The 12,665-nt window shown below is 49.2% G+C and overlaps 1 protein-coding gene across 3 annotated transcripts in view; it reads right to left on the bottom strand.

Annotated features, from left to right (window-relative positions):
• KMT2A (lysine methyltransferase 2A) overlaps positions 1-6,244 on the bottom strand; it is a 76,083-nt gene extending 69,839 nt beyond the window's left edge. For 2 of the 3 annotated variants that reach the window (XM_035009037.1, XM_035009038.1), the window contains exon 1: positions 5,807-6,244. In XM_035009037.1, coding sequence (XP_034864928.1) covers positions 5,807-6,244 — 438 coding nt within the window. Of the gene's footprint in view, positions 1-3,605; positions 3,705-5,806 lie in introns of all 3 variants that reach the window. The other variant, XM_035009036.1, reaches the window with a different exon arrangement.
• Between the last annotated feature and the right edge of the window lie 6,421 nt (positions 6,245-12,665).

Below are 12,665 nucleotides of genomic sequence, written 5' to 3'. Positions count from 1 at the left end.
TCAATAATTTCTAGAACCTCCCGAAGTCTTTTCTAATGAAAAAAGTTCATTCAAATCTCAAAGTGAATGTTCATTCGGTCTATGTTTTAAAATCTGATACAATTCAGGAGCTATCAATAATTTCATTTGATTATCTTCACAACCTTCCAGTTCACAAAAATCATGAGTCTGTGATTTAATCCATGATAAAACTGTATTTATCAAACTTCAAACCAATCTAGGTAAGACCCAAACAAGTACTTTTTAACAGCGAGCTCTTTCCTACTAATGCCCACGGGGTTAAAAACCTGATTAAAAAGCACAGGTAGGTTATGTCAGACTCATTAATAATTTAACTTTCCTTAATCCCTGAAAATAACATATGCAGACAACAGAGGTTCCCATCTCAGCAATCCTGGAGTAAATTCCTCCCAAAGTAGTGACAGTCACATAGCTTCCCCCTTTCTCAAAGGTCTATGCCACTGGGCTCTCCACCTTGGCAGAGGACGAATGGAAAGACAAGATATTCACAAAAGGCCCTACCGAAGGCCTTCAAGTTAAGTGCTAGAAGGAAACTGAAGTCCTCTGCCAACACTAGTGGAATGTGGGCAGGCACAAAGAGATCTTAATTAGGAGACCTACAATTAAAACAGTGAGTCTCCAGAAGAGGGAGAGGCACTGCAGAGTGTTAGGCCTCAGAGCAAAGCAAAGTACCCTCGCCACCCCCTCTAGCTACAGGGCGACGGAGGCAAAGGGTATCCGCTCAGAGGCTCTACAGAAGGGCAGCTTTAAGGTGAGCAAAGATATGGAAATGGAGTCAAGATGGGAGTATTTTCTCTTCTCAACTTCTAATCAGAAGGCAAATCACTATTTTGTGAACGATGGTTTCCTACGGAGCACCGTGCCTTAAGACAATCAAATGGAAGGAAGAGATGGGGACATGTTATATGGTTCTCAGTGAGAATGAAGAAAAGTTCTAAAGACTACATTTCTGATGCTCAGTATAAACCAAAGTCCCACATTTCAGAGCCTATTGCCAGCTGCTCCCTGCAACATAGGCACTGTCACTTTGGATTGAGAAATTCATTAATGCACAGTATTTTTCTTTTCATGTAAAAGCTCACACACCTAAAGGAATACACCACCTAGACGGAAAATAACTTCCCTTTTGCAGTCAGGAATCTATGACATGGAAAACATGAAACAAACGGAGTCAAACAAGAGGGCCTCTCAACACAAGATCATGATTTGTATTTAAAATCTGATCTTCACTTTTCTTATAAATGAAATTGGTCAACTCCAGCAAAGAACTTTTTCCATACGCTTCAGTCCTTATAGCTTGTCCATACAATGAAAACTTTCCCACTAAGTTGACATTTTTCTTCCCAACAATTACGCCGATTAAATGGGCAAATGTACAAACTAATATTAAAAATTACCAAATAGGCTCACTGACTCTGACTCTTTAAATAAACGCAGAAGAAGAAGTTCTGCCCTGACCAAAAAAATTATATAATAGAAAAGAATCAGAATCCTGGAGCAGAAAAGATCCATGAGCTAATATTTAGCCCGACCTTTTCATTTTACAGATCAGATATTCAAGGTTAAAAGTGAATTGCCCAAGGTCCCATAACTGGTCAGTGAGAGAGATGAGTGAATGGAGAACCCTTGTCCACCGACTTCCACTCTGAGGCTTCTTCTACTCCCCTTGTGTTCTCTGCTTCATTTTCCCTCTGTCAAGCTCAGGATTAGCTGCTAAGGCCATGAAAGAACAACTCCCCCTCTTGGTACATATGCCCAGTGAACATCCAAAACAAAACAAAAAAACAGAATCACAGATACTCTCCAACTACCTTCTGCCTACAGGAACATCATCTTTTCTAGGCCCAAGCAAGAGTGTGTCCACCTCAACTAAACTGCCATTTCAAATGAAAACAAATAGAGACCAATGTTGTCATTCAGTTTCAATTTATAACTACTTAAAATGTTCTATCACTTTATGATCCGGGTGGAAATTTTGCTTTTAACATTTTATGAGGTGGTAAGGAAGGTAAGTGGATTATGGAATTAATAAACAGACTAGTTGCTGATATATAAACCACTTGCGGGGTTTATATTAAAAACAGCTCAAATTCTAGTCAACAGAGAGGATGCTGTACCATGTTTATTTAGATGGCAAAGTATGGTGGCATTAACAGTACCTGAGACAATCCTCAGAAAAGTGGGACAATACGGAGGGGAAAGGGCAGATGAAGAAGCAGACCTCTGTGATTTCCTACTGCACTCAGTAAAATCAAACTTAAATTCTACTTCCTGACTGTCAGACAAAAAGCCCAAATAGAGGAGAGCAGCAACACCTACATATTTTTTAAAAATAATCCCATTCTGGCAGAATTTGGTCATAAAGAACTCTTACATGTAGCTGTTACCCAGACATATTCAGTCCAAGGGAAGTTGGGGACCCGTGGCAGTGAAGGACAAGTCTCCCATGGCTAAAGGATTTTAAACAGGGAAGTCATTCTGGAAGTTCTATCACCTTTCAACCAACTGAACTTACTAGTTCTCTAAGTATTAACTTACATTTCATCATAGACAAGTTACAGTCATTATTCACTTAAAGCAAACCAGAATTTGAAGAGGCTAGACTCATTTTAGGTCTCAAAACCATTTCTTCATGAATCCAGACAAGCCTTGATACAGATCTGTGAGTGAGTTCTGAGAAACAATCTTTAGAATTCCGTAAGTATGTCAGCCCAGGGGAACCCTGAACTTCCCTTTTGGAACCTTATCATTGATTTGTGAGACTCTGTAACAAAAGGCTTGGTTTCTACACTGAAAACTACCAGGTCAAAGGCTCTAATCACTACTAAGTGAGTTAGTCCTAAGCCATACTATGGGTTAGCAATAATCAACCCATACCCACAACCCATACTAGACTGCCTCCAACTACCACATAAAAAGCTTACCAGTGGAACAACAGCTCATTCAAACCCAATTCAGAAAAAATACTGAAGTTGAACGTAAGGAGTCAACCACTCTTCTCGGAGTAAAGTATGTTCAGGCAAAAGTTTTAAAGAAAACAACAACGCATTAATCTAATCTTATGTGAAGGAACTGCAGTTCCTTAACAGGCTTGGCACTGTGTATACCACTGCTCAGCAATATAATGCTGGTGGATAAGGAAGTGTTAGCACCTGATTAAAACTTTAAAGGTGATTTGTCAAAGACCAACAGATAAAACATTCTGGTGCCCAGACATTAGGTCCCTGAATCCAGGTGGCTCTCTTTCTAACCAGTCTCTTGAAAAGCTACGATTGCAAGCTGTCAGCATAAAACTTTGCTTTTGAATATGTGATAACAACATTTGGAATGTGAACACTTCGTCCCTCGATACAAAATACATAAGCATGCTAAACAAGAAGAAAATACTTCTCAGGATCCCTTTAAAATAGACTAACTCCTCCTAATACAGACTTTCTTATTATACTCAAATATACATGGGGCTAAAATGCTACATATAACCAGGCAAGTCTCAATTTCGAAAATAAGCAGGTAAATGAAATGTCAGTAAGTCTTTTTTTTTTTTTTTTGCTGCTGTATCTTTTAAAAAAGCAAAATCAACTCACATTTAAGCACCAACTCCATGCAAGTAACCTGAACGGTTCAGTCTTTTTGTCATGTATGAGGCCTTTGGTTCTCCAACTACATGGGATCTGTGTTGTTAGCTTAAAAAATACAGAATTGGCCTTTCAAAAAAAAATAATAATCTACAGCAACCAATAAATAGTCTCAATCAACCCTGCTGACTGCAGCTGCCTTCTGAAGGCTGGGAAAAGGAGGTGGAGAGAGCAGAGAGAGGCTGGGAAGAGGGACGCTGCAGCTAGCTAGCTACATAGCAAGGAACACGCCCCCATCATGTCCTCCCTGCTCTGTCAGAAGGCGGGTTGTTGTCAGTCTCCTGATCAGGCTGCCTTAGAAACGATTTTAAAAAGGAGGCAGGAAGACTAACAACTAAAAAATGCCAGCTCCTTGAAAGGAGGGGCCAGGGTCTCTGGGACCTCCTCCCTCCCCTTCTTCCCAGGATCTTTCCGTATATCTAGAGGGGTGCAGGGCACAATAGGGGACAAGGGGTTTGCCCGGGACCAACGGCAGAGCACGCAGGAAACGGCTGGTTGTTATCTTTCCCTTTCTGTTTCAATCAAGAGCACTCCAGAGCAGCAACCCCCTTACCCCCCCCTTCGCTTCAGCCCCTAGCAGCTGCTCTTCCTCCTCCTAGCATCCCCCATCTCATTCTCCCCCCTCCCCTACAATTCAAACTCCCCCTTCTGCATCCAATGGAAAACAAATGCGCAACGCCACTGGCTGAACCTGAACTCAACTTCCCTTCCCAGGGCAACTTTCCTTTTTGCTGGAGGGGGCTGAATGACGCTCATCAAGGCATCCCCATTCCCGCCCCGGTACTAATGGGGAAGGAGCAAAGCTCTTGACCCCTTCATCCACCTCGGGTCACCCTGTAAGAATCAGAGAGATAACCCTAACTCCTCCTTCTAAGGAATAACTTTGCTTCATAGCCCCCCCCCCCCTTCTCCCAACCAAAAGCAACCACCACCACCAGCATAATAAAGTAAAACTGTCCCTTATCTAGTCTCCTCACCCCAACCCTGCTTCCCCCACCCCTTCCAAGCCCCAGGATTGGCCTAGGAAAAGGTGGATCAATAGTGAAATGACGGAGAAGAGGAGAAGGGCGGGAGGGAGCTAGGGTTGGAGACTGCGTGCTCTCAGGCGCAGTGGGTGGGGTAGGAGAGCAGCTGCTTCCCCTGGGAGGATGCTGCCCAAGTCCCCCCACAAACACCTCCCCTCGCAGGGGCCCCCTTCCCCAGAGCTGGAGGGAAAGCCTGCCTCCTCTCCAGGGGGAATGGTGGAAAGCTGCTCCTCTCTGAGCCTAGGGGACAGTGGACTATTTTCCTCCCAAAGATGCCACTAATCCTTCATTCTAAAGGAGGGAAAGGGTGGAGTGAAGGTAGCGTAATTCCCGGCTACCAGCAGGCTAGAAACTGTAGCTCTGTAAAATGGGGGAAACAGACGGCTGGACGAGGAGATCACCGTTATCTTCAGAGGGAAAGGAGGGGAAGGGAGGCAAGGTGGAGAGGAAAGTAGATTTTTCCTGGCGGGGTGGGGAAGGAGGAGGAGGGAGGCTCTACCTGCGTGGGGTGGGGGGTGGAGGATGGAGGGTGGAGGTGAAGGAAGGGGGAGTGGCTGGTAGTGCAGGGACCTGGCCCGGGGATGGGGCGAGGGTTCACCAGGTTTTCGGAAGCAAGGTGCTGGAAGGGACATCGGTCCCCAAGGGGCAGGAGAAGAACGTGGCCCTGGACGAGGCCATCACCCGAGAGATGCCCAAGAGGAAAACTGCCCCAAGAGTAAAACATCTGCCCAGAGAGGGAGGCGGGGATGTGGCGGGATCAGGTCTCTAGGAGGGAGGGAGGGAGGAATCTTGCTCGGATGAGGTAATCTGTGAAAGGGAGGAGGGGTTCAGTCCCGGGATGGGAAACCCCGGCGAGGGGTCTGTGCCAAGGGATTTGGGGAAGGGTCAGGGGAATGAAGGGGGGGGGCAAACGCCCTTAGCCAGATGGGTCCAAACCCCGGGGTGGGGGCGCCTGGGGGTCTGCACCCATGTGCGGGGATCCCGAGATGGGAGGGCTGTTCGGCCCGGGTCAGGGACCCCAGGAGGGTCCCGGAATTGGGATGCTCCACAATCCCGGATGGGGGAGGGGAGGGGGGCTCCGCAGAGGGTCGAGACCCCGGACCTGGGGGTTCCTCGCCCCCTTACCTCTCCGCTGCCGCCTCCCCCGCCGCTCTCCCCAAACACAGCCCGGAACCGGCGCAGGTTGGTGCCGATGGCGGCCGAGACCTGCAGCGCCGCGTCGAAGCCCGGGCCCACCCGGAGCAGGGCCGGCCCAGAGGAGGCTGAGGACGATGACGAAGACGAAGACGAGGCGGACGACGAAGAGGCTGCTGAGGCGGCGGCCGCTCCCCCTGGAACCCCAGCCCCGCTGCTTCCCGCCGCCGCCGCCGCCGCCGCGGCCGCCACAGCCGGGGGGGAGGGGGGCGCCCCGGGGCCGCCGCCGCCGACCGGGGGCCCGGGGGGAAGCAGCAGGGCCGGGACGCGTTGCCGCGGGGCGCCCCCCAGGCCCCGGCGCCCCCCGCCGCCGCCGCCCCCGGTGGTCCCGGGTCGGGCGGGGAAGCGCCACCGACAGCTGTGCGCCATGTTCGCCCCGTGAAGTGAAGCAGCGAGAGGGAGAGGCGACAACACAGGGGGGCGGGGAGGCGGAGGGGGGGCCCCAGGGCCCCGGAACCTGCCTGAGCCGCTCGGCGCCGCCCGGCGGCCAGCACCCGGCCGGCCGCTATGCAGAGCGCCGGGCCGCGGCCGCCCGCCCCGCAATCTGTATGGCGGGCTCGGGCCTACGCTCCCGACGCCGGGCCGCCGCTGCGCCAGGCCGAGGCCCGGGCCGCCGCCGCCCGCCCGCCCGCCCGCCCCGCAACCTGGATAAGTGCATGCCCCGCCCTCCGGGAGCGGCATTGCTGGGGAAAAGGCGGGGGGGAAGGAAGCCCAGGAGCCCGACGCGGAGCGCGGGTTCCGGGGAGAGGGGGAGGGGGGCGAGGACTACGGGGAGGATGGAGGCGGAGGGAGCCCGGCCGCCTGCAGCCTCGAGAGCCGAGAGGCCGATTACACACGTTCCCGGGATGCGCTGGGAATCGAACCGCCCGGGAGAGCGGCTTCCAGTATAGCGCGGCTGCCGGGTCGGGGACGAGCGAGCCTTCTCCGCCTCGAGGCACGGATACAAGATGGGTTAGCCCTCATTTAACGCTTCTAGAATAAAAGGGCCCTTATTGTGCCGTATGCAAAACGGAAGCGTTGCCCAGTTTACTCTATGCAAAATAGAAAGGCCCTCAATGAACGCGCTTTAAAAATTAAAAAAAGAGAGAGAGAGAGCCCCTCCCATTTTCATGCTGGAGCTCTCTCCAAAATGCACACACCGAGTGGCAGGTCTCCCGCCACCTCCTCGCCCTACTGTGCACTCGGGGCTGAGGAACCTCTGGCTCTCGTGCCCTTTTGCAGAGAGTTGGGTCGTGTTTCTCCAGCCCGGGCACTGGGGCCACGGCGTGCTCCGCTAACGAGGCGGTGTTACAACGAAGCTGAAGCTGGATGGCTAACGGGGCCTGGAGGGAAGAGGCGGGCAAAAGCGCCCCCGCCCCTTCTTCCTCAGTTCTCTGCCTGCCGCTGCATGCAAAGCAGACCCTAATGTATGCATGCAGAGGGAGGGGGGCTCGCGAGCACGTTTCTGATTAAGAGAGGGGGAGGAGAAGAGCGTTGGGCATTATGATACACTGGGTGGAAGGGGCCCGCCGGCGGCGAGCTCTGTGCGCGGGGTTAGTAGGCTGAGGGGGGAGGGGGGAAGGAAGGAGGAGGGTGAGGGCGGGGGATGAATATCCACCCGGTTTACTTTATTGCGGGAAAGAGGGGAGGGCGCCTCAAGCTAGGCGTTAGAAGCCTACAAGGCTGGAAAAGCGGAGAGGGGAGGGAGGGGTTTGTACCGGGAGAACTTGTGTTGACTGAGGCTGGGGGATCGATGCACAGCCTGCAGGCCCCGGGGCAGCCTCCATCCCCCCAGCCGAGGTGGAGTTCGCTGGAAGGTCACGCAGCCTTCCTGGACTCCCGCACGGGTACAGAGCACACTGCTTGTAATATTACAGCCTGGGGCGGCGAATTTGGGAAGGAGGGGGAGGGTCGTGGTGAGCAGGTTGCAATCAGCTCTGGCCCTCTGGAGGGTGCACTGCACGCCTCCAGAGAAGGTCCACGGCCTCCTGGTGCTGAAAACCTACGTCCCTCCGCCGGCGAAACGTTAGTGCAGAGGGAACGGTGGGGTGGGGGCGAGAGGCGAGCAGAGAAAGGGAGGAGACACAGGCAAGCTCCAACTCCCCCAACTCGTCCGGGATCGATCGTCGTTCCAACCGCGCAGGATGGAGCCCAGATGGTTTGCAAAGCGCACACTCACAGCGCACACACAGAACCAGATTCCGTTGTTACATCGCGTGGTTTACTGGGTGCAAAAGGGGTGGGAGTAACGGGAGAGTCTCTTAAGCGGCAGCCCCAAGACTCTGGTAAGGAGATAGACACCCCATTGTGGACGGTTTCTCCATTGCAATGTATTTGGCGGTAGGCGCTGGGGGTTTTGCTTCAGTGTAGCTGCTCTGATCAGTTACAGATTGGCGACCACGTGGATTCCCTCATGCATCCTGATTTGTTCACTCTCTCACTCTTTCTCGCTTATTTTTCTTTTGTATTTGCCGCCCCCCCTTCTTTAATATGCATAACGGTCTGCAGAGGTAATAAGCAGGGGACTGAGTGACAGGCTTTACATAACTGTGTCAACAGGATTTCTTCCCGTCCTCCACCCCTGAGAAAACAAACTGGCTGGGTTCTAAGTAACCTCACTTCAAGCTCACTTCATTTGGCACAGGTGGGAGGTCTGCAGGTCGGGTGGGGGCAGCAGGAAGAAGGTCAGTGAAGAATGTATGAAGTCCCCCAGACCCAAGCCCCTAGGTAGAAAAACTCCTTGAGAAATCTAGTTTGTCTCTTTGCCTCCAGAACTGGTCCAAAGGAGCCAGAGCAAATCAGATTTTGGTTTATTGTTGGAGCTTTTAAGGCAGAAATGATAGTAACTTACATTTGTTGGGTGCCTTCCGTGACCTGAGTGTTTTATGTGCATGCAGTTCTGGCCAGCCCTCTGATTTTACAAATGGGGAAACTGAGGCCTAGGATTATGTCCAAGGTCACACGGCTAGTAAGTAGCAGCACTCAAAGTCTTGGGGGTTTGACACCAATATCCACTAACCATACTGCTGATCCCCCAAGATAAACTATGCCACCTCACACCCATTAGGAGAGCTACTATAAACAAACAAAAAACAAAACCCAGAAAATCAGTGCTGATGAGGATGTAAAGAAATTGGAACACTTGTCGGTGGGAATGTAAAATGGTACTGCTGCTGCTGTGGAAAATAGTAACAAAACATTATGATGGTTCCTCAAAAAATTAAAAATAGAATTATCATGTGATCCGGCAATTCCACTTCTGGATATATACCCAAAAGGATTGAAAGCAGCATCTCAAAGATTTGTAGACCCTTGCTCATCGCAGCATTCTACGCAATAGCTAAAACACGGAAACAACTCATGTGTCCATCAACTGACGAATGGGTTACCAAAATGTGGTATATTCATTTACTGGAATATTATTCAGCCTTAAAAAGGAAGGGCAAAAATAGGAAGGAAATTCTGCACTATGCTATAATCCAGATGAATCATGGGCACAGCACACCAAGTAAAATCAGCCAGTCACAAAAAGACAAATACCGTATGATTCCACTTGTGTGAGTTACTTAGAGTAATCAAAATCATAGAGACAAAGTATGCGGTTGCCAGGGGCTAGGGTGAGGGGAAGGCGGAGTTATTGTTTAATGGGTATAAAGTTTCAGATTTACAAGATGAAAACAGTTATGGGGATGGATGGTGGTGACGACTGTACAATGTGAATGTCTTAAAAACGCATATGCTTTATTTTTATTTTTATTTATTTTTATTTTTTAGATTTATTTATTTATTTATTTGTCACACAGAGAGAAAGCACAAGCAGGCAGAGAGAGAGGCAGAAGCAGGCTCTCCACTGAGCAGGGAGCCCGATGCGGTTCTCGATCCCGGGACTCCAGGATCATGACCTGAGCCGAAGGCAGTCGCTTAACCAACTGAGCCACCCAGGCGCCCCTATTTTTAAATTTTAATTCAGTTTCTTTTTCTTGAATACCTAATACATTTGTATGGTTAAAAGTTTAAAGAAATTAGGGGCGACTGGGTGGCTCAGTCAGTTAAGTGACGGGTAAACGTCCCACTCTGGATTTCATCTCAGGTCATGATCTCAGGGTCGTGGGATGAGCCCCAAGACAGACTCCATGCTGAGCGTGAAGCCTGATTAAGATTCTCTCTCCTTCTCTCTCTGCCCCTCCCCCAGCTCATGCTCTCTCTCTCTCTCTCTCAAAAAAAAAAAAGTTTCAAGGAATTCAAGTCTTCACTCTTGTTCTGAACTCTCCTCCCCCAGTCATACCACACCTTTTCTTAGGAGCAACTAATGTGATAGTGTCTCAAATAGTCTTCCAGGGAGAGTTTGTGCCTAGACAAGCAAGTGCATATAGAAGTTGTCTCTCATAAATGAGAGAGTATCGACCACGCTTCCTGGATCTTGCTTGGAAATCTATATCTCGGAAATAATTCCTATTAGTAGATGGCACTTCCTCATTCTTAGGGCCGAGTGGAGTAGATGTTTATTCGCACAGTTGATTTCACCTGTTCTCCAGAGGTGGCCACTTAAGTTGTTTCCAAACTTTTGTGATTTCAAACAATTTTGCAGCGCATTACTTTGGCCATTTGTAATTTTGCAAATGTGCAAATATCTCTGTAGCATAAATTTCTAGAAGTGGAATCACTGAGTCAAAACGTATGTACCTTTCAGGGCGCCTGTGTGGCGCAGTCGGTTAAGCATCCGACACTTGACTTCGGTTCAGGTCATGATCTCAGGGTCATGAGATTGAGCCTGACATTGGGCTATGCACTCAGTGCAGAGTCTGCTTGAGATTCTCTCTCCCTCTCCTTTTGTCTCTCCCTCACGCTCATGGGCTCTCTCTCTCTCTCTCTCCCCCTCGCTCTCTAAAATCAATCAATCTTTTTTTTAAAAAGGTACCATATGTTTGTAATTTTGATAGATGTTGCCAAGTTATCCCCCATAAAGATGATACTAATTCATAACTCCCACCAGCAACGTTTAAGAGTGCCTCTTTCCCCCCAGCCTTCCAGAAAGGATTTTTAACTTCTTGATCTTTGCCAACCTCATGGAAATGCACATACTTGACATTTTTTCCAAGTGACAAAAGGGAAAATTTAAGACAGGAACCCCAAATTGTGCCCCTTTTTGCAAGCTTATGAACTACTTCTGGTTTGAATGGACCTCTAGATGTTCACTCCCTTTCCCCCTCTCTAGAAAGACTTTTCATCACAAACCAGTATTGTGGTGGAACTAACATGGGCTCAGAGTCACCAATCTGGCCTTGAATTGCAGGTCCCGTAATTGCAGCTATGTGATCTTGAACCAGGCGCCTAGGCTTATCACACCTGTTTCCTAATTTGCAAAAATAAGGATATTAATAGCAACGTCACAAGAGTATTATCAAGACTGAATGACATAATCTAAGTAAAGTGTCTTCTCTCTCATTCAGGTAGACACATGTTACCCCCAGGGATTTCCTTAGGCATTGGGGAAGATGCCTTCTCTCAAACCATCAATGTCCTTTCTCCGAACGGCCCACCAATGGAAAACATTGCATTAGTAGTCCTAAAAGTCATCGAACTAAGAACAGTGCCTGAGTCATTCAAGCTTGCCCATTGGACAGCTTGATCATCACTAACAGAAGATAGTTCAGAATCTTAATAATTTTTTTAAAGATTTTATTTATTTATTTTGAGAGAGAGAAAGCAGGGGGTGGGGGAGGTAAGGGGTAGAGGAAGAGAAGCAGACTCCCCGCTGAGCAGAGAGGCGATGGGGGGTGGAGGAGCTCAATCCCACAACCCTGAGATCAGGACCTGAGCTGAAATCAAGAGCCAGGCACTCATCTGACTGAGCCATCCAGGTGCCCAGACAGTTCAGAATCTTTAGATGCTACTGTCTTCTGGGGATGGAAGGGCCAAGTCTAGTACCCTTCTACACAGGCACCATTTATTATAAAGGAAGCGATGGTTACATTTTGCTACTGCCCTGAATCCATGAGTTTCCATTTCTGAGTTCCAAAATATTAGGTATAGTGACACCTATGACTAAAAGGAGTTTATTATTTTTAAGATTTTATTTATTTATTTGACAGAGAGAGACACAGCGAGAGAGGGAACACAAGCAGGGGGAGTGGGAGAGGGAGAAACAGGCTTCCCGCGGAGCAGGGAGCTCGATGGGGGTCTCGATCCCAGGACCCTGGGACCATGACCTGAGCCGAAGGCAGATGCTTAACGACTGAGCCACCCAGGCGCCCCGACTAAAAGGACTTTAAATATTGACCCCAGGGGCGCCTGGGTGGCTCAGTTGGTTAAGCGGTTGTCTTCGGCTCAGGTCATGATCCCAGGCCCTGGGATCCAGCCCCGCGTTGGGCTCCCTGCTGAACTTCTCCCTCTCCCTCTGCCCCTCCTCCCCACTTGTTCTCTCTCTCTCCCTCTTTCTCTTTCAAATAAATAAATACAATCTTTTTTTTAGGGCGCCTGGGTGGCTCAGTTGGTTAAGCGACTGCCTTCGGCTCGGGTCATGATCCCAGGGTCCTGGGATCGAGTCCCACATCGGGCTCCCAGCTCAGCGGGGAGCCTGCTTCTCCCTCTGACCCTCTCCTCTCTCATGCTGTTTCTCTCTCACTCGCTCTCTAATAAATAAATAAATAAATAAAATCTTTTTAAAAAAATCTTTTTTTTAATTAGCTAAAAAATAAAATAAATAAATAAATACTGACCCCAGCGTGGACAACTGGCTTTCTGTAAAGGATTAGGTATAGTTCTGGCCAAAGGCAAGGGCTAGCTGATTTGGGGGCGATGAGCTCTTTGA

This window comes from Mirounga leonina, unplaced genomic scaffold, assembly GCF_011800145.1.
Source record: "Mirounga leonina isolate KUSES-001 unplaced genomic scaffold, KU_Mleo_1.0 Mir_153, whole genome shotgun sequence".
In the NCBI taxonomy this organism is placed as follows: Eukaryota; Metazoa; Chordata; class Mammalia; order Carnivora; family Phocidae; genus Mirounga; species Mirounga leonina.
Note: the sequence above shows the minus strand (reverse complement) of the source record. Positions and strands in the feature narration are given on the sequence as shown.